Source organism: Morone saxatilis, unplaced genomic scaffold (genome assembly GCF_004916995.1).
Source record: "Morone saxatilis isolate NCDOM2014 unplaced genomic scaffold, NCSU_SB_2.0 Contig2, whole genome shotgun sequence".
Taxonomy (NCBI): Eukaryota; Metazoa; Chordata; class Actinopteri; family Moronidae; genus Morone; species Morone saxatilis.
In genome coordinates this window covers 14,264,608-14,285,178 of record NW_023339762.1, presented here as the reverse complement: position 1 = coordinate 14,285,178, position 20,571 = coordinate 14,264,608, and the positions used below count along the sequence as shown (strand labels likewise).

General features: G+C 37.6%; 2 protein-coding genes across 2 annotated transcripts in view; one reads left to right on the top strand and one right to left on the bottom strand.

Annotated features, from left to right (window-relative positions):
• Positions 1-8,806, bottom strand: part of LOC118330363 (mucin-2-like) — a 14,288-nt gene extending 5,482 nt beyond the window's left edge. The window contains exons 1-26 of the mRNA XM_035664858.1: positions 8,713-8,806; positions 8,298-8,553; positions 8,095-8,209; positions 7,894-7,984; positions 7,670-7,797; positions 7,345-7,561; positions 6,825-6,950; positions 6,585-6,699; positions 6,351-6,501; positions 6,137-6,250; positions 5,986-6,055; positions 5,744-5,881; positions 4,874-5,038; positions 4,622-4,716; positions 4,408-4,534; positions 4,028-4,283; positions 3,823-3,875; positions 3,636-3,739; positions 3,284-3,435; positions 3,007-3,145; positions 2,342-2,452; positions 2,042-2,221; positions 1,590-1,829; positions 1,345-1,501; positions 568-696; positions 5-359 (exon numbers count right to left, since the gene is read on the bottom strand). Coding sequence (XP_035520751.1) covers positions 5-359; positions 568-696; positions 1,345-1,501; positions 1,590-1,829; positions 2,042-2,221; positions 2,342-2,452; positions 3,007-3,145; positions 3,284-3,435; positions 3,636-3,739; positions 3,823-3,875; positions 4,028-4,283; positions 4,408-4,534; positions 4,622-4,716; positions 4,874-5,038; positions 5,744-5,881; positions 5,986-6,055; positions 6,137-6,250; positions 6,351-6,501; positions 6,585-6,699; positions 6,825-6,950; positions 7,345-7,561; positions 7,670-7,797; positions 7,894-7,984; positions 8,095-8,209; positions 8,298-8,553; positions 8,713-8,788 — 3,860 coding nt within the window. The 5' untranslated portion in view covers positions 8,789-8,806. The remainder of the gene's footprint in view (positions 1-4; positions 360-567; positions 697-1,344; positions 1,502-1,589; positions 1,830-2,041; positions 2,222-2,341; positions 2,453-3,006; positions 3,146-3,283; positions 3,436-3,635; positions 3,740-3,822; positions 3,876-4,027; positions 4,284-4,407; positions 4,535-4,621; positions 4,717-4,873; positions 5,039-5,743; positions 5,882-5,985; positions 6,056-6,136; positions 6,251-6,350; positions 6,502-6,584; positions 6,700-6,824; positions 6,951-7,344; positions 7,562-7,669; positions 7,798-7,893; positions 7,985-8,094; positions 8,210-8,297; positions 8,554-8,712) is intronic.
• A 3,883-nt stretch (positions 8,807-12,689) lies between these two features.
• The window catches only part of saal1 (serum amyloid A-like 1), an 8,504-nt gene continuing 622 nt past the window's right edge, over positions 12,690-20,571 (top strand). Inside the window, exons 1-12 of the mRNA XM_035664996.1 lie at positions 12,690-12,799; positions 13,866-14,065; positions 14,428-14,529; positions 15,193-15,276; positions 15,391-15,470; positions 15,565-15,624; positions 15,706-15,821; positions 16,424-16,586; positions 17,596-17,678; positions 17,800-17,985; positions 18,626-18,783; positions 18,893-18,985. Coding sequence (XP_035520889.1) covers positions 12,796-12,799; positions 13,866-14,065; positions 14,428-14,529; positions 15,193-15,276; positions 15,391-15,470; positions 15,565-15,624; positions 15,706-15,821; positions 16,424-16,586; positions 17,596-17,678; positions 17,800-17,985; positions 18,626-18,783; positions 18,893-18,985 — 1,329 coding nt within the window. The 5' untranslated portion in view covers positions 12,690-12,795. The remainder of the gene's footprint in view (positions 12,800-13,865; positions 14,066-14,427; positions 14,530-15,192; positions 15,277-15,390; positions 15,471-15,564; positions 15,625-15,705; positions 15,822-16,423; positions 16,587-17,595; positions 17,679-17,799; positions 17,986-18,625; positions 18,784-18,892; positions 18,986-20,571) is intronic.

The following is a 20,571-nucleotide window of genomic DNA, read 5'->3' as shown; positions in this document are numbered from 1 at the left end:
AGTAGTAGGTTCAGGTGGTGGTGTTGTAGATTCTGTGGTTGTGGTTGGTGCTTTAGTTGTAGTAGTAGGTTCAGGTGGTGGTGGTGTTGTAGATTCTGTGGTTGTGGTTGGTGCTTCAGTTGTAGTAGTAGGTTCAGGTGGTGGGGGCGTTGTTGTAGAACAGGGTTGATTTCCATGTATCACTGTTGTATTAATGCAGATTGCATGGTAGCACATTCCCAAGTTGTCAGTCACATTGTAAATAACTTCATTTTCCTCATATCTTGTTTCATTATAAAAGCAACCATCACATTCCTCCACACACATCTGGGTCTCCTCATCAAATATTGGCTTATTTATCGGGCATCGAGGGTAACAGCCTGTAAAAACCACAGCATAAAAGATTGTTATATTACCATAAAATAATTATTTACATTGTATTTCAATCTCTGACACTCAAACTGACCAGGTGGTCTTTACATTTTTTTTTGTCACATATAGTAAACAAATTGAATTCGTTCAACATTTAATATTTTAACCAGCACATTTATCAGAGGTAAGGTGAGACATTGTGAGTTAACCTCTTACCTTCCAGGTTGGGTATAGGGTTGCTACAAATTCCGTCTGGATTTAAACAGGTCTTATAACAAGGTGTGTGACAAGGGCTGTAGTGCCAGTTGCATTCATCTGGGTTGTTGTAGTAATCACAGAAGATAGCTAGGAGGAAAAGATGAAAGGTATGTTACGAATAAAATATAGGAAATATTAATACAAATAAGTGGATTAATCTCAATCTCAAACTTAAATTTCATCTTCTACATTCTAACATTATATCAGGGCTCAAGATTACATTGAGTTTTAGCTAAATATGGGAAGTTATCGCTCATTACAAATGGCAGAATACTATCATATATTAATTCATATTATAATGATTAAGATAAGGGTTAGGTACTTTTGAGTAACAACCTTCAAGACAATTAAAAAATCAATTCAATACCTTGTAATACTAAATTATAGTTGATTTAGGAAATACTGAACTAAAGGAATTATGTAAAGCATTGCAGTCTTAAAATAACACTTTTCACCCATAGAGTCTCTGTAACATATATCAGCATTAATTACATTGGATGTCCACTCAATGAAATAAATAAACAAACAAGCAAATAAACAAATAAATAAGTAGGGTAGAATATTATATCTAAGTAAAGAAAAGAGAAAATTAATTATTCTCATATATACATCCCACACATTAACCTTTAAATGCTGGTATCATAAGATTTATGGGATCTAAAAACAGGATTTTGGTCAGAAAAGGCTGAAGAAAGAACCCAGTTTAATATGAAGGGGAAATTGCTGTTTACTTACGACAGATTTCCGGAGTTCTCCATGCAACGCAGGAACCAGCCTCATTACAAGCTTGAGCATAAGCTGCAACTGCTGAGCAGAAACACTCACAGTCTCCTCCGGCGTCGCAGGCACATGAGTCTTTCACACAGTTTTCATAATATGGAAGGGGATTTACCTGTTAATAATATATATATTTTTAAAATGTGTTTTTCAACCATGAACGACTTTGAATAACAACAAATTAGAGACAAATCTGCCATTACCTTATTGTGGCACTCTTTGAATGTGTTTCCAGTTATAATGCTGCACATCATTTTTGCCCAGTGGTGTCTGTTGGGCGTTGCTCCACATGGGTCAACGTTCATTTCTGCATCTGGGCAGGTGCTCGACATTTTCCAGCTGTTTGCAAATTCTAACACATTGCTAACTATCAGCTGACCCTGGGTGGTAAAGTCATCCTGTGCATCGCCATCAAAATCTCCACACAGGCCACATACCTCTCCCTGAACAGCCAGAACAAAAGAACAATATTTAATATCAGTTCTCTTTGGCATTGTAAGGAATACACATTTCTAAAGTATATATCTTTGTATGTTTATAAACAGAATATTCCATTGTAATCATGAATATAAGTGGCTCACAGACTTTTTCAGTAATGTTAATATACTGTACATCAAGATGAATACAGGTGAATAAACCAAATACTGTCACTCACGCTGTGCTGTGGTTCCAGGAGGATGCGAACAGTTGTTTTGCGATCCCACATCACTGCCAGACCAATGGCAGATTCTATCACCAGATACAAGCCGACATGCCTTATTTTGTACTGAATCTGTGTGCCATGTCCCAGATCCAGCTCTTCATATTTACCCTTCGCTAGTTTGATTTCCATTCTCTGTAATGTTAAGGAGATTTCTGTTGCTTTCATTGTGATGTAAAAAAAACCCTGCAGTTTGATGTATAACAAAGAATTTTAGGCACAAAATACACATCAGATGTTGGTATGAGGTCTTACCCCTAGTTGGATTCGGACAATTTTGGAGCACGTCGTGCCTGTAGTTCCACACGGTACATTTTCTGTGATGACTCCGAAGTTGTCCTGAACTGTTTTATTGCCACATTTGTTCTTAAAAGAGAGAGATTTTGCAAGTTTTATTCATAGTAAACAGAGACAATCCATAATACTTTAAGAGTCTTAAAGAAAAGCTCAGTAATACATAAATTAACTCAAGTAACTGATCCCCAGAGAGATCATATAATGTAGTTAGCAGCATCAAATATTGATTCTTTCAATATTCTTTCTCAAGTCTGATGTTCAAGATTAGCAATAAGTTTGAATTTTCAAATTTTTTGGCTATGAACTTCTGAGATGAATCCTGAGACGACGTAAAAGTGAAGCATAACTGTTGACTCTGTCAGAAATCACTGCCTGTTTACTATATAGTGCACTACAGTATATTTACTGTCTGCCATTTTATTTGAGTGTCTGAATTCTGAATGTGTAAATGTATCCAGTATATAGTACAAATGATTGTGTCATAGCATCCTCACTACTTTCTACTGACAATCCAACACTGCATATATAGATGTAAAGATTACAGTTGCTCAAAAGCTGTCAGTTTGAGTTTGAAGTGAGAATAAGTTTAGATACATTTGGATGATTTTGATGTGTATGTTTACCTTGACAGCAACATAGCCACACTTTCCTTGAAACCCATATGTTTTCTTATCAAATGTATTGTAGTGACCACTCCCGTAAATAATGCAAGTTCCTGGACATTTTTTCTCTGTGCACTCCCAGTTTCCACTTTTGCAGGTACTAGATGTATCAGAAACGGTTAAAAAAACAAAACACTTGAATTCTGCAATTAAAGTAAGTGAGTAAAACATGCAGCCAAATATGATAATATGTGTTCATTATGCTATATAATAGGTCTGATTAAAAACAAGGTCGTACCAGGTGTTGCATTGGTTAGGGATTTGTGTTCCAGGGGCATAAATATGCCCATCATGCTGACATGGACATTCATTTTCTTTCACACAGGCACCTTTGCCATCAAAAAGGAGGCCACTTGGACACTGACAGCCAGATTCACACTCTGTGGAGTCCTGGAGAGATAGTAATATAACGGTCACAGAAAAGGACAAAACATTACTGATACTGTCAAAAATTACTTTTCAAAACTCTTTAGAAACTACTGTAGAAACAAGTGTAACTATACACTGTGTGTTGCATGTTCAATGTAACATACTGCAGGAAATAAATATTAGATCCAGTTATTTGAGACACAGTGGCAATAAACGCTCACACAATCATCGTTGTCCAGATTTAAACAAGTTCGAGCACACTGCAGTCCAAGTTCTCCTGTGGTCGCAGTGGAGCAGTTGAAGTATACTTGTGGAGAAGGGCATACTGTAACGGAAGTAGAAACTAATTTAATATTCATTGTATCAACCAAATGCTTAAAGAAAAAAACATAAAACAAAAAAACGTACATGATGAACGGGTTCTCCAAGAACGGCAATGAAGTATTCCATTAGTGCACACGCTAGAAAAACAGACCAAAGATATAAGATGCAACACCATCAACGTGGTTTATGTAAATCTTATACACTGCAGGCATTAAAATCATACTAAGTCCTTAGTCTAAGATAATTAATTTGAAGTCCATTGTCTCCAAATTAGAAACAACTGACTCACCAGTGCTCGTCTTTGATGCTGATAGACTTTCCGGGTTTAATGTAGACTTCGTTATGGTAGCAGGAACATTTTTCCACAGGGACGCAGATGCCGTTTTCATTTAGGTAGAGACCCTCAGAGCAGGAGCAGCCATCCACAGGCAAGAAATCAGAAGTGCAGCTCTGCTGCTTTGAGCCCAGTGATCTGCAAGTCAACTGGCATCTCTGATGCTTGTATGAGAAGACCTGAGTTGCTGGGCAGCTCTTTGTGTATTTATCTGTTTTGTGCATAATGTTACAATGGTTACTTAATATTCAAACAATGAAAGGGAAGATGATCATAAAACTACAGAAATCGTTACTCAACTTAACCAATGAGAGAAAAGAAGAAGAAATCCTTACCGCACACATTTTCTCTCCAGCCTGTCAAAAACACTCCCTTTGATGCACAAGCACGTGCGTAGGAGGAGAAGACGGCACACAGGCAGGCCTCACTCTTGTCACAGTTACAGCTGGCATAAGTACATCGCTGCAGAAGACAGCAAACACTTTTAGAGAATTACAGTCCCATCACAAACTAATTCAGTTAAAGACAAACCAGAAGGTTTTGCTGTACCTTGTGGTACATCTCAGGATCCACCACTGAATGGCATTGAGCAAAGATGCTGTCTGGATTGACCAGTAAGGCACACCAGTGTTTGGCGTACCACTCTGAGAGGGGAGAATCAACATTTTTATTTTTAATCTCTACAAATTCTATTGAGCTGTCTAATTATATGTATCATACATTCAACAAACAAGTAAGTTTAAAGAAGAGAATCATTTTAAGACAAAAAAAACGGTGTAATAATCAACCACTGCTGTTTACCATTTTCCAAACTGAGGGAACAGGGGTCATCAAGTCTTTCCTCTCTGTCTCTGCACATGAGATTTGCTTTCCACGAATTACAGAAAGTTGCTGATGTTCCCTCCACAATCCCCTGAGGAGTCTTCATGTCATCAGACAAGATCATGTTGTAGTTCCCACATAAACCTGAAAAAAACAAATATTTTATAAATAAATGTTTATATTAAAATTATTTTTCAATACTTAAGCACAGACAACCAACAATTGTCTGAAACCACAAAGAGAAAAATGGAAGGTGTAAAATACTGTAAAACAAATTACAAAATGGATATGGTAAATCATGGGATTAGGAATTTGGTTAATGTATTTGAATTAAGATTAAATAAGAAAACATATATTATACACTAAGAATTGGTAAACTGCAGTGTGGTAAGATAGGGCCGGCTCATTCTCAAAAACACAACAATTCTTATTTTTGGGTGATTATACATTAATGACACAACTTTTTATATTATATTCCATTTCTGCCAATATATCATCTTAAATATTACACAATTGACCTTTAAATAAAGAGTATAACTAAATACATGTGTGTCCACATGTCCAGCACTACTTGGCCAACAAGAATTGTGAGCGGTTCATTGACAGTATGATCACAAACAGCTGGTTTCACATAAGCTTTGATCATTTTTTCACAGAAATGTGTATTTGTGACAGCTGTGTATGGCAAATATTGTTTCATAATACCGATACACTAATATATCAACATTACTGCTGTCATCCTCATCACACTGTAGTAGGTAATTCCTACAGCAACTAATAATTTATTGTAAATTCACTGTATTCTTTGATGATGCCAATGCTTCATGTTAAGACAAATGTAAAACTTACCACGTGTCTTTGCTCTGTAGCTCTGATCCAAACTGACATAAACTTGCATGATAGGCACATGCTGGATCTGAATCTGCAAACCAAAACTGGTCTGGAGCATGACGTGAAAGGATGATGCATGGAAGATGTTGATGTCACCTTTAAATAAAGAGAAATACAAAAACAGTCAGGTCATCTGCTGACGTCAATCTATAAATGAAAGATTATATATTTAATTCAGAGTTCCTTATAGTTTAACCCACCTGAGTGGTATGGCAAAGTGATGGTCTGCATATTCTGCTTTACTGTGCCATCAGAAGTGAACATTAACACCTGAATGAAAACAGAATTCATCATTAGAGTCTGGCAGGGATCAGTGTGAATTGATTGATGACTATAGTCTTCTTAACTCACATTGTTTCTGTCATTGTTCAGCACGATTTTAAGGCTCTTTAGACAAGTGTCAAACTTCTGGTTTACACATGGAACCAACTGAACCAGGATGGTAAACTTTGGACTTGCATCATCCTGAAATATACATATTGTGAGTGCAAGTGCAATTAGATAAAAAACACATAACAAATTATATATATTTATATTTAACTGTACAAAGCTGTGACTCACTCACCTTCCTTTGCACTTTGGCTAGGGTGTAGTAACATTCTCCGTGGAAGGTGTAGGTTTTCCCATCAAAGGTCGTCACATGTGAACCCTCTTCTACTGCACATGTGGCAGGTGTCTGAAGGCTCTTACAAGCCCATCTGCCTTCAAAACATGTACTGAAAAAACCCGAATCCTTTTAGTTAACCAAATATGAGACCAAATGAAATATTATGATGACATTATGAGATGTTAGACATACCATTCCTCTCTGTCTTGTCGGTAAACCTCACCGGAGTTATAGATTTTGTTGTGTTTGCACTGACATTCAGATTGAGCAATACACCCTCTCATTGAAATATCATCAAACACAGTTCCTGAAGGAGATATGTGACACGAACATTTACAAACTAGGGAGATTAAATCTGGAAGCATCTTTAAGGTCAATATAAAGTACAACAGGAGACTAAAATTATAGTATGTACATGTAAACAGCACTAACCAGGAGGACAGAAGCAGCCGTCCATTTTGTGATCCTCACACAGTGAACTTGTATCTTGATTTGTGCATGTATCCATGCAAGGGGAACCGCTCTCTTCATAAATCATGTTGAATGGGCACTGTTTAGCTGTGAAGATATGGTACAATTGAAATAAATGGAGGTAGGTGTAAATGTTTAATATTCAAGAGCAACAAGTTCAGCAAAATAGAATGTTTTGTGTACTTATTTTACTTGCACTTATGTAATTTAACTGTATTTTGCTACATTTTAAATCACATGAATTACCCAGAACTTATTTTTCAGCTCTTTGTGAGTGCCAGAAACTCTAAAATAATATGCTATTTTTTAATATAGCAATGTTTTTAGAATAAAGGTAATCCTCTCATCCTAGAGCTAAATGAGAAATGTTAAGTTAAGTTAATGTTCAGAAAAGGTAGCCAGTACTTTTACAGGACCATTAATTTTTCACTGGGCTGATTTCAGTATAAAATACAGATGATAACAAAACACAAAACATTACCACAGAACTGAGGTGTCCTCCAGTTGGGAGGCTGTCCTCCCGCATGGGAACATTGTCGAGAGAACTCCGACAGTGTGCTGCAGACACAGAAGTCACTTGTACTGTTGGTGCAGCCACACATGTCCTGCACACAGGCCTGGATGTAAGGTTTAGGGTCAATCAGTTGGGTGCAGGAGCTCCAGGATGCCGAACGCAGCATCTGGTCACAGGTGGTTTGCTAAAAGTGAAAAAAAGGCAGATAATAGAGACAAAGTTACTCTGCTGCAAATGCAAATATATATGTTAAATACCACTATTACTGATACTGTATGTATAATGAACTCACAAACTCCTTGCAGGAAACCAGCACATCCTCCAGTGATTCACCTTCCTCTTCAAAGGGGTCTTCACAATCATCGTTTGGACGATGGACTTTGTGTGCGTTGCCAAACTCAATGGGGCTCATTTTGCGACCTGCAATTTTAATGTAATTATAGTGTCACAAATGTCACAGATACAGTGTATGATTGTTGAAATGCATTAATACATAAAGTGAATAATCATATATACCGTTATGAATTAACTCATTGTAGACAGGAACACCATTAAAGTCTCCACAAAGTCCACAAGTACGATTAGCATAATCAGGATCCAGTTCCACCTACAACACAGCAAGAGGTTATCACAACCTTTTTCACATTATAATATTATATTATATTATAGTGTACTATTAAAAGCAATAAAATAAATAAAATATTTATAAGCTTTTACCATGACTGCATCGTCACCGTTCCACATGACGGTGATGCCGACTTTGGATTGGAGCTTGATGTAAACTGCATTTTTTTCCACTTGTACGCCTGCGTTGTAGTATGGCATTTTGATTCTGTAGAAAAAAGTTTTATTATAATGCACGAATAGAAAAGAGAAATTCAGTTGTTTTGCCTTTGCGGGCTGTATGGCTTGTTACTCACGGAAGGCCGTTCACAGTGATCAGGCCCGTGGTGAGGTGGAATGAAAGGTCGTTGATGGTGACCACCACATAACTGACTGTAGGGTCCCCATCGCTCTCCTTCCTCTTCATGTGCACTGAAAACTCCTGGTAGGTCTCGTGGCAGTCGGAGGCCAGATTGTATTCGCACAAACCAGGGAACTGATACACATCCCCGTCGAATGTCTTGAAGTGCTCTCTGCCCCATGTGCTGCAGATGCTGCCGACATGGTTGTGAACTGGGAGAGACATAAAGCGTAGAAACCAGTTTGAGTTACTAAATGCTCTACATAAGTGATATCAGAGACAGTACTAGACATTGTTGATGTATGTATACATAAAGCAGAATAATCAATTCACACAATCCTGGAAAGAGTTCCACAGTGAAACAGTCTTACCTCGTCTGCCTTCAACATCGATGACAATTGCGAGAGACAGAGCAAGAAAACACAACGACACACATCTCCACCCCATCGTTGTCTCTGTGGGCTTTCTGTCACCAGAGTAGGTAATGGTCAGATTGCACTTGGCAGCCCTTTATATTGAGAGTTTTTGCTCCCACCCTCTTCCTGAGGGAACTTAAGTTTTATTGCCAAGATGCCAAACATATGTTTAATGGATGTCTGACGCCTTTCACAAGTCCAATACAAGTATTCCCACATCTTCCTTATCTCTTTATTGAACAAATATGTTTGCATTTCGATTAAGAATTTTTATTCCTGGAGGAATGAGCAGCAATAAAAGAGGTTTGCTGACAGCGTGCTCCTCTGTTTAAAACTACTCCTGGACGAAAAAATAAATCAGTGTCACAGAGTGAGCAGGTCTTGAAGATGTCATACTGGGGCCAATTTCAGTACAATTCTACTTTTTAATTGAACAATGAGAGCTTCTTAGCCATGGTATCTTGATATGAGAATTCTGTTATGTTATGATTAAGATAAATAAAAAATAAGATGTTCCTTTATTGATCCACTGTATTTAGCCATGAAGTGGATAGTATTTATTGATTATGTTATTATTATTAAAATACCATTAAATTAAATATATACACTATATACAGGAAAGGAGAATAGACCTTTGTACAAGATCCAAAAGTATTATGTATGTACATGGGCAAAATAGGTTAGTGTGGTTGACAGTTTAACTGAGGTACGAGGTACTGAGTGTCTAATGTTGTGGAGTCTAATGGCACAAATGAGTCTGTGGCTGAACCCGCTCCTGAGCTGTTTCAGTATAGAGAGTATGAGAGGGGTTGGGGTGCCCTGGTAGCTCACCTTGTAGAGCTGGCGCCCCTTGTACAAAGGCTGAGTCCTTGCTGCAGCTGCCCAGGGTTCAACTCTGACTTGTGGCCCTTTGCTGCGTGCCATGCGTGCCTCTCTCCCCTGTTTCCTGTCACTCTTCAGCTGTTACTATAGATTAAAGGCAATAAAAGCCTTCTGAAAAGATGAAAAAAAAAGGTTGTCTCTGATGGCTTTCAGCTTCCCTCTCATCCGCCTCTCTGTCTGATTAATCAGGAAGTAATAAAAACTTTTTATTTGATTATTGTCCAACACCATCATACCCAACGTCAGCTTAGATATTCATGACTGCATAGATGCATATCTCAGCTGACTCAGCAATGATGCTAAATAAAATAAAAAATAATTTTTATACATATTTTTTTATTATAAAGATAATAATTGATAATATTGGAAAATTGTGAAAATAAAATAATTACAATAATATTTTTTATTTTAATGAGCATAAATTAAAAGCACCAAGGCACTGGGATCACCAAAATAAAACTAAAGGAAAGTAGAGATCTTGTGAGTTAGGGTCATACTCACGAGGTCTCTACTGTCCTTAAAGGTCATACTCCCTTTAGTTGTACATTGCCTCTGTAAAACACTTTGTGACTTATGTAAATACATTTTACTTACTTACTATGTAAGAATGTGAAGGAAATAACATGTATTAATCGCTTTGTATTGCCATGTGTGAATTGATTGTGACGTAGCTCCCTATGGCCAATAGCAGCCTGTGGACGAATTTATATGTAAAGGACATTTTTTCTGTGACATTTATGCGCACACCTGTGTGTCTTGCCTTTTCTTCTGCTCCCCTACAGCACCAACAGCATGCTACACTCGCTAATGTTAGCTTAGAATTGGAGTCGGCTAGTGGCACCCACTCTCAACCAATAACGAAACCTATATTCAAAGTGGAAATGATACAACTTAAAGTTAATATTTGTTTTAATATGGTTGGAGAGTATGCATTATCTAAATTGCGTCTGTATCGTGAATAGCACAGGATGTGCAACTGAACTGATTGTATTACATCCTGATTGCAGTCATCCTCTACCTGCAGTGTCACATTAATACACACAGGACTTGGCATCATATCAGACAGCAAACTCTCAGATGTGATGACAATAGGCTTATCTTGTGGGGAGTCGACATTTGTTTAAACCCCATTTAAAGGTTAAGTACACTTTTAGAGATCGAAAAAACATAAAGGTCACAGTATTACTCCAAGTTCAGGTAGCAGTTAATTAAACACCAAAGTAATACCCACTTTTCATTGGTCAACAGATTCTTTAACCGAGTACAGAGGAGCTGTGAAGAGCATTTATTTTACAGCTGAGGAGGTTATTAATTGCTCCAGCTGGTGGATTGACCTTTCACATAAGTATCACGCAGGTTCAGCCTCATACTGTAAAACCTGTTTACGCATTTGTTTTATCTGTGGTTATATTATAAAAAACATAAGTTATTTTGCATGTTCTCAAATAGTTACTCAAAGAAAACTCCTCCAAGTGCAAACAGGGCAGAGGACCACGCCCACAGGGAACAGCTGCACGATGAGGAAGATGTATTATTATTTCTGTACTGTGTTGATTCAGGGAGGACGGTGACTCGCCAAATTGCCTTAAGACAGTTCTGGTTAAAGGGTGGACTATTCAAGATTTTGTAATCCCTGTTGACTTAATACTGTTTAACATCCTTGCTGTAATATCCCATAACACAGACTGAAACGACAACTTAACAAGGCAGCATGTCCGAATATAACACAAGATTTAACAAAGAGGAACAAAAGAAATGTAAACAAAAAGTGGTCAAATACATGAATTTGCTACAGTATTTTTCTTATATTCATTTTAATTTTGGGGTATATTTTATTTAAATTTTAAACAGGCTTTATGGTGTTTTTATCTCATATTTAATGAACTGAAATACTTTAAAATGTTTGAATGTCATCATTAGGTTTAGTTATTTGACCACAGAAGGCTGGCTTCACTTATTTAAAAAGTGTGATAAGTAAAGAGGAGAATGGGAGAAGAGGAAGAACATTTCTAAGGAGACTTTAGCTTTTATTTTTCATTCAACTTGTCTGTAACACATTCAAATTATAGGTTATAGGTTCAGAATAAACAAAATAGTTTTTCTATTATTATGATTATTATAGGGACAATAAGTTAAATGTAGATTATAGAAACCTGAAATAAAACAACCCAAAATGTAGCTCTAAGCTAAAGTTGATTCACAAATACTGAGCCACTGTACAACTCAACCAGAGGAAGCCTTTCTGTTAAAGACAATATTACATGTGTTACCTGCTGTGACAACACACAGAAACAATGAGCTACTGCCTTATGAGTTATGCATCCATTAGCATATGATGCTAATGCTAAAGTAGGTCTCATCATCATTAAATATCTTGTTTTGCTTTTTCAAAATTATTAAAATTGTTTTACATTGTTTAATAAGTTTACTGTACTAGTAATTATTACATGACCATATAAGACAAATAATACAAATGTTATCTAAGTCAGTGCATTTACCAGTACATATGAATGAACTATTTATAATTTTTAAAGTGAAAATCACACTAAACAAAAAACAAAACAGCATACACAGCAATTTAGGATTTTTTAAATATTATTTTATAAGCTTTTATCTGCTTCTGAGGGCAAAAGTGAACCTTATATATTTGTATAATGTTAAAGATTGTTCTGGGGAAAATATAGGCTAATAGCTAACGTTAACTAGTATTAAAGTCTATCATTATTAGCATTTGCTAATTAGGTATAAATCCAGATTAGCTCAAGATAGATTAGTTTAGAGAGCAAATAATATATTATAACCCTTTGTTTCCACTCATTTCACAATCACAAACACGGTCCTGTATTATGAATCAAATAACTGTCCAGGTGTGTGTTAGAAGAAGGATGTTGATTAGAGGAGTCACCAAGGTGAACTAACAGGTCCATCATTTATAACACGGTACACCTGAACAGCCTGCAGTTCCCTCCGCACACTGCAGGCGGCGGTATGCGTGCGCACTTGAGGTGTTCGACCACACGAAGAAGAAGGCGCCGTGTGTACATCGTTCGCGCATGCGCATCCGGGTGGTTTGTTCTAAATGGAGGCTGTTTGAAATGTCGTCTGGTGTTTTATTTATTATTTACCAGCTAGTTACGTTTGTAAAGACCGGTCACTATGGGTGAGTCGACATGTTAGAAGTATTGTTTTTTTTGTGTGACAGTTAAATAGCAGCAACCCGCCGTTAATAACCACATTTGTATCTGCTAGCTAGATTGTTGTTAGATTGTTTGAGCCCACAGCGTTAGTTACTCCATCGACAGTCAGCTGAAAGCAAAGTGTAAAGTCTGTTTAAAGTCACTGGGAGCCACAATGAATGCTAAGAACCACAAACTGTGAAGTTGAATCAGCACCGCTATAATAAACCAGTTGCAATCACCTCTTAGTGTTATAGCCTTCATGTTCTGTAGGTGCACATAACATAATAAAGTGGGAACTGGGTCTAAACTGTGACAGACATAAGACACTTTATTTATCAGTGCAGGCATACAACGGGATATGTAACTCAGGGTGACCAGCAGCAGCAATAAAAACAAGATAATACATATATTTATGAAGAGGTAGTTCCCTTTATCTGTATATTTAAAGTATTAAAGGCACTTGGATTAACAGGTTAACAGTGACAGTGTAAAGGGTCTACTAGTGTAGTACTAAAATATATTGCACAACAATTCAAACAGTTAAACAGTACACAGCAGAGACACGAGATGTTCAGTGTGTAAGAAAGTGTTGGAGTACATTAGCAGCAGTTTGGGGGTTGAATTATTGGTTGTATTATTACAGTGCATCAGTCAGTGTATGGGGGTCATGGAGGCTACAGTCTGTCTGTTTGGGACATCAGACTGTGACCTGGTTGGGTCCTTACTGATGTTCCTTCTTTTGTAGACAGCTAGTATACAATGTGTGCAGGTTTGGGAGTAGTACGTTTTCTGGGAATAATTTAAACCGTCAAAGATCAAAGGACCAGATAAAATGTCTGTTAGTTATGTCCAGTGAATTAAATACTTGTTTAATCAAGGTATGTCATCACATTGATGCCCAAATCCTGTACATCCAGTACTTTGACGGTCTAATACTTATACTAATAGTCGAAACAATATAACTTGTTATAATTTGTCAGAGTGTCATATCACCCAACTCTATGGTGTTTTTTAAAAATCTTTTATTCCATAACTGTTTCCTCTTAGACTGTAGAATTGATGGTGCAGAGGAAGTGGATACTGAGAGATCCTCATCTCCAGCTGGAGTACAGTCTCCTGTAATGGACCGTAACCCGTCACCACCCCCAGACACAGCCGATGGAGAGGAGGACGGTGATTTGGACGCCATTGGAGACACTGTTTACAGCAAGCACTGGCTTTTCAGCACCCTGACTCGTCTCATTCATGTAAATTTTCATTAGAAAATTAAAAAAGAGATATCCTGTAGTAGTTCACGGGTATGATGGAAAATAGTCACAAAGTATAACTTGAACTTGTTTGTAAAAGCCAATGGAGTGTGCAAATTACACATAGTTGCCAGTGTCGCTAACTGATCCATCCAACATCACTACAGTAACAGTTTTAAATACAGATGTAGTAACAGTGACAACACAGTTTGAGTTGCATTTATTTTATTGAATTATTTAGCTATAGCCTTTTTCAAGTCATTTTGTGTGACACATTGTCCCTTTGTCCTGATGCTCTCTGCTGCACACTGTCCAATATAGCTAATATTTCTTAATGTTTGTAAAATGATCATGTCTTGCAGATGGTCACAGAGCATTCAGAGGTGGACTCTGAAGGTCAGATGCAGCTCCCTGAGGAAGATGAGGAAGATCTATGTAGAGTCTGGGATATGGCAATGGATAAGGTAGATTTCTTACTAGACCTTTTCATGAACAATGTCATTTCCACTGAATGTTGAAGGTAACTGCAACCTCATAAAAAAGAAGAAATTGATCAAAACGTGTTTTATTTTGGATTGGATGATGTTAAATAAAATGTTGAATAATAAAAACAAATTGTTTATTCTGTAGATAATTTCTTATTTTGTAGTTTAGTTAGTGTTAAACCTTTACAACATTGATTATCATTCTGTGAGTTCTGAAATATGCTGCTGATGTCTTTGTCTCTACCATGCATATAACATTACCAATGAATTAAACATCAGCTGTCAGTTTAGCTAAATGTAAGTGTAACACAACAGTCCTGTAATAAATCCTACCTTCATGAAGGTTATAATGCTCAGTTTTTGTTGAAACTGTTGTTATTTGGTGGTTATTGCATTATGCTGACAGGTGTTCCTGTTATTTAGTCTACCCTCATTGATATAAAAGGAGTGGACAAAATAATAGAAATATTGTCATTAAAACGCAGTACAGTTCACAATGATCATCAAGTTGGAAACTGGCAACTGAGTGTATGCTGCAGTGAAGAAAAGGTTTATATATTTACTAATAACTAATCTTTATCAGATTCAGAATCAGAAATACTTCAATAATCCCAGGGATTAATTAACACCAACTATGTGCAGGACGTGGCTGGTTTCCTGCAGGAATTCAAAGCTACAGATATCCTTCTTGGGGTGATAGCCAAATCTCGTTGTCCACGCCTCACAGTGAGTGAAATCCTTTCTAGTTCATGCATTCTGTGTCAAAGTTATCTTATGTAATGTATTAAATTTGTGATGCTGTATTTCTTTGGCTTTGAGATTTGTATTTTGCTTCTCTAGGAAATTTGTGTGGGAATCCTTGGGAACATTGCTTGTTTTCCTGACACTTGTCTGACTCTCAGTCAAAATGAAGACTTGGGGTAGGCAAAAATCCTCATCGGTAATTGTCCTTTAGTAGATTCTGTACACTATTGTGATTCACTCTTATTAATGCAACTCCCTGTGTGTCCACAGTGCTGTGCTGTTGCTTCTTCTTGGAGATACAGATCCTCCGACCCTTCTGGAAACAAGCAGGTGACAACTGCATTTTTCTGTAGACGTGTGAGGCAGAAAGACTGAGAGAGAAGTATTCATTATTTCTGATGATGTTTGCAGATTGCTGATGACCTGTGTCTCTCAGAAAGATGTCTGTTCCCTGTGGCTTCAGCGAATAGGACAGCTGACGTCTGTGCGCACCAACCTCTGTTTCATCATGTGCAGTTCTACCAACAGTACTGTACCTTTATTCACTGCTTCCCCTGTAATAAGATGATGAAGTGTTACAAAATGTCTGTCTGACATAGCGCGGTGACTAACATTAAACTCCCTTTAAGCTGTGTGTCTTAAAGGTTCCCTGTGGAGTTTGTGACCTCTAGCCGTGCTAGGGAGCTGTTTTTGTATGTGTGGGTCCTTGTTTTGTTTATCGTGTGCATGCACGCGAGGACACACGAGGACACACATGCACACACGTGTTACATGATACACAGCCCTGCCAATAGCTTCATACCATTCCACTGATTAACAGGTGGTGGTAACACGCCAATGTATGCTTTAATGCACCAACAAGCACAGGGAGGAAGAAGACTGCTGGCAAGTAAACATGGTAACGTAAACAATGCTGGATTATTGGCTTTCGGCTTTGAAAATACTTTTTTGAGGATGGAAATGTATTTGATACGTTTGTTAAACCTCAAAGATACACACGGTGTCTTTTTGGTGAGTTTAAACATAACTTTTATTTGTTTACAAAAAAACTCCACAGGGCACCTTTAACTACTTGTGTAACCTTCTGTCTGCTTTCTAAAATGGTTATTAAAGTAAGTGTGTTTTACAGCTGACCTGCTTGAGAAGGTCGGAGAACTGGTCGACAAACTGTTTGACCTTGACGAAGAGCTGATGAAGAGTTGGATCACAGCTCAGCCGAGTGAGGAGGAGGATGATGGTGAAAGCCGTCTGGATGTGGCCTCATGTCTGCTTGAGGCTGCCAAGCAGCTTAGGTGGGAATCTGAAATTGACATTCTGTGTTTTAGAGTTTGTAGCGTTTCGATAGAAAGCATCTTGAGTTGGAGTTTAAAAATCTTTTTAATCCGTTTCTACAGATATTAGAGATTGTACTGCTGGTAATTTGCAAATTTGAAAGCCAGCTGCCTAATATGAAAGTTTATGTACTGAAAATCTCTGATGCATTTTGCAGGAATAGATTGTGTGCATTTGTTGTCTTAACTTGATATTGCCATTTTATGATTTAAGGCACAAACTCTCTGATCTGAGTTAATAACATTGACTCAATTAATATTGAGTATCTGCTGATACCAATAGCTCTGCATTGCATTAATAATGTTTTTTTTTTATTTTGTACAAAATAACAAAGTTGGCTGTAAAGTAATCTAACAAACCGTCTTTGTAATCTTTTTGCTCTCGTCACTGTCTCAAGGGTTTCTCTGCCCTTTTAAAAGTGTCCTCCGGTGTTTGCTGCTTCGGTGCAGCCTTTGCCTGAGTTACCTGAATTAACTGTATTCTTTTGAGTTTTTATTTTCCTTGGCTGTACATCTTTTGTGCAGATTACATTAATAATTTACTCTTATTGGCTTTTTGTCCGCGGGGATTTGTTGCACTTGCAGTGGCGCAGTGTGTAATTGTGTCGGCTCTCCACTGATGTATGCTTCACCTCCGAGCAGGGGGCTCGGAGAGAGTTGATGACGGCTGCAATGTGCGTAAAAGTTAAACAGAAACATGTGTGACAGCTGTAAAAAATCGGATGAGGCTTAATTTAGCTCAATAGCCAATACCGATCAGTTAAAACATGCCTTGATCAGCCCTGATACTAATCTTTGGGATCGGATCAGGACATCCCTAATTTTCTTATCTATAATTAGTTGATGCAATGCACTGCTATATTCATTGATACTATTGACGTTTTATATAGCAGGTCTGTTATTTATTGTTGGTCTGCTACAGCACAGTATTCAAGTATCTGAATTCAACAGTATTAAATTGCTTTCACAGATCAGAGTGTCCAAGTGGCTTAGAGGTTTACCTTCACGCCCTCCAACTCCTCACCACCATAGATGAAGGCATGCAGACTTTTGGTAAGAGCAATCAACACATGATTGAGTTCAGCAGTCGGCACATCGTTTCTGAAGTAAACATAGTTGTTGACTCAGTGAAATCTAACAGAAGGAGGTGACGTTATTTAATTGTTTCTTCAAGCTGCCTCTGATGGACCAGGCAAAGCAGTGTGGGACTTTGTTAGTGACGTTGTGTGCGAGGACCTCTGCCAGCCAAATGATCTTCCAGTTGTCCTGCTAGAGCAGAAGAGCATTTTGGTTCAGGCATTTGCTGTGCTGCAGGCTCTTTATGGATGTCAAGAGCAGTGGTGCAGCAGAAGTGACATCGGTAAGTTTTGTTTTTGTTTATTGTTCTTCGGTTTGATTCAGTTGAGATCACTGAATGACATCGGCCCTGAGATCTGCCTTCTTTTAATGGATTTATTACACTGAATGTTGATTTAGTGATAACTGTATGATATCTGCTATATAGTAACTCCTTTTGATCTCTTGAGTACACCGGCTCTCAAATGCACACGTACATCATCTCTGGAATAAAAAAGGTTCAACTCTGAACCTGCTGACTTGCACAGTGTTTCAAGTGACTGAACTTTAGAGGTTCTAAAGCAAATGAACAGCAGCCATGTTTTTCATCTAATGATATTCACACAGCAGCGATGAAAGCAGTGAGCGACACTTAGATTATAAACAATGATCATTTCATCAGCAGCACAACACCTCAGTGCTGCTGTTGGTAGAAAACTGTGTTAAAACTTCAGGGTTTTGTTAATGTTGGTTATAAAGAGAGTTTAACATGTTTTGTGTTTTTTGAGCAGTTGCATTATACTGGAAAATGACAAATATAATGACAATATAGACTCAGACAATAATAATCGGGATAGTCCCCATTTTAATTCTAGTATGCCTAGTTCTTCCTAATAATTTATTGTGTTATGTGTTCTATAAATACGTTTGTCTTTTGCCTTTAGGTCTTCCCCTGATTGGAACCATTTTGCGGGTTCTTCAGTACCACAGTGAGAGCAAACAGGAAGGTACCAGCAAAGTAGACACAAAAGATGAAGAGCTTGAGGCTCTAGCAGAGATCACAGCTGAGTTTCTAGCTGACATCTGCATGCAGATTCCCAAGGTAATCCCAAAGGAACTTTCTTATTTCATCCTATTGTTTACTGAGATTCTTAAATGCAACTGAAGTGTCTGTTTATTCTGTTTATTCTTGTTTTTGTTATTCTTTGAAGGGCACTGTGGCAGATTTGGTGAAGAAAGGTTATCTTACAGAGAAGACTTCTCTCACAGCTGCAGGACGTTTAGTTACCAACTTTAAAACTTCTGTAAGTGTACAATGGTCCACAAGGGTTTCAGTATAACCAGATGTGTATTACATTCAATAAATGGAGTAACGTGAATGAAAAATATAATAATAATAATAATAATAATAATAATAATAATAATATATAAACCACTATATATATATATATATATATATATATTCAGCTTTGCAGTAATGTTAACTGGACTCGTGGTGGGTGCTGGTCGTTTGTAGACATTAGCAGACTCCATTTCTAAGCTAAAATTAGCAAGTGTTGCACACTGTTGAGACAGAAGGCACTCGATAGTGTGCGTTTTAAAGGAAAAATCAATCACATCTGTACTACAAAAGCACATAAATCCGTCCGTTCGCAATTGAGAAAAGTTGGGGATGGTCTCATTTTTTAGGTTACAGTCTGTTTACACATTGGAAATAAAAAGAGATTAATACATCTAAATAATTCAGAAAATGCTTCAGAACCTTACATATGATCATACAAAGTAAGGAACAGAATCTCATAAGAGTGCTGGGTTGTTCCATAGTGCATTCAATGTGTTTCATCCGTGTGTCCCCGTGTGTGTGTGGGACTTAAAAGGTGGTTATATTGTTAACGAGTGTCTGCAATAGCACTATGTGTAACTTATATATGTCTTGTAAGAAACCGTCAATGCCAGCAACTATGAACTCTCCTGTTAGGTATTTCCAATGGAGTGTGGAAACAGATCGTTAGGCGTGGGTACCGAAAAGAATTGCCAGCTTGATGTACCACATCCCCAACATCTTGGCCGCGATGGTGCGATTGAGCAAGACAGGCCAAGGCGCGCCATTCTATGCTGTACTATTAGCGATCCCGAGAAAACCATGTAATTTCGCATACTCATCTCTACTCTACATTGCATGTTCATGAGCCTTTTGTGTGTGTGTGTACGTTGCCTTTAAAATAACCGCGGCACATGTCGTGTGTGTGCAACCAGTTCGAGGAACTAAACTCGAAGATGTCTTCCTCACTCTTGCGTGACTTCAAATAAGTAGATGAGAAATCTTCACATCTCTATTAAACGCGTATATTATTAGACTTATAGGCACAAGAAAAATGTCTGGATGTCTGCTAATGTCTACAAACGACGCAGCCCATATTCACCACCACTGCGGAGAAGTACCAAGACAAGTATATAACAACTATACTCATTTACAACCTAAAGATGACATTGTTTTTAAAATGAGAAGGGCGAGATAATACCAATGTATAACTGGCTGTGTTATGCATTATGGTATGTATTTGAAAGTCTTTTGCTGGACTTGTCTTGCAGGTTTGTTCAAGTCTGTTTCTATAGATAAAGTTGTTACTCAGTTAAAAGTCAAGTTAGTCTGGTTTAACCTACAGTTTTCATGACAGCTCACATGTAACTTGTTCTGCTGCAACGGATGAAATAAAGTAAAACTACACAAAAGCTTAACACAAATATGGGATATTACATTCTGCTTTTAATGGGAAAGGATTTAATGTTTCCCTTTTACGATGAGACGAGGCTTCGAGATAATCTTCATCTTATCCCTGGAAGATCAAAAATAAGTAGTACCCGGAGGGAAATTCCCTTCCAAGAAGGT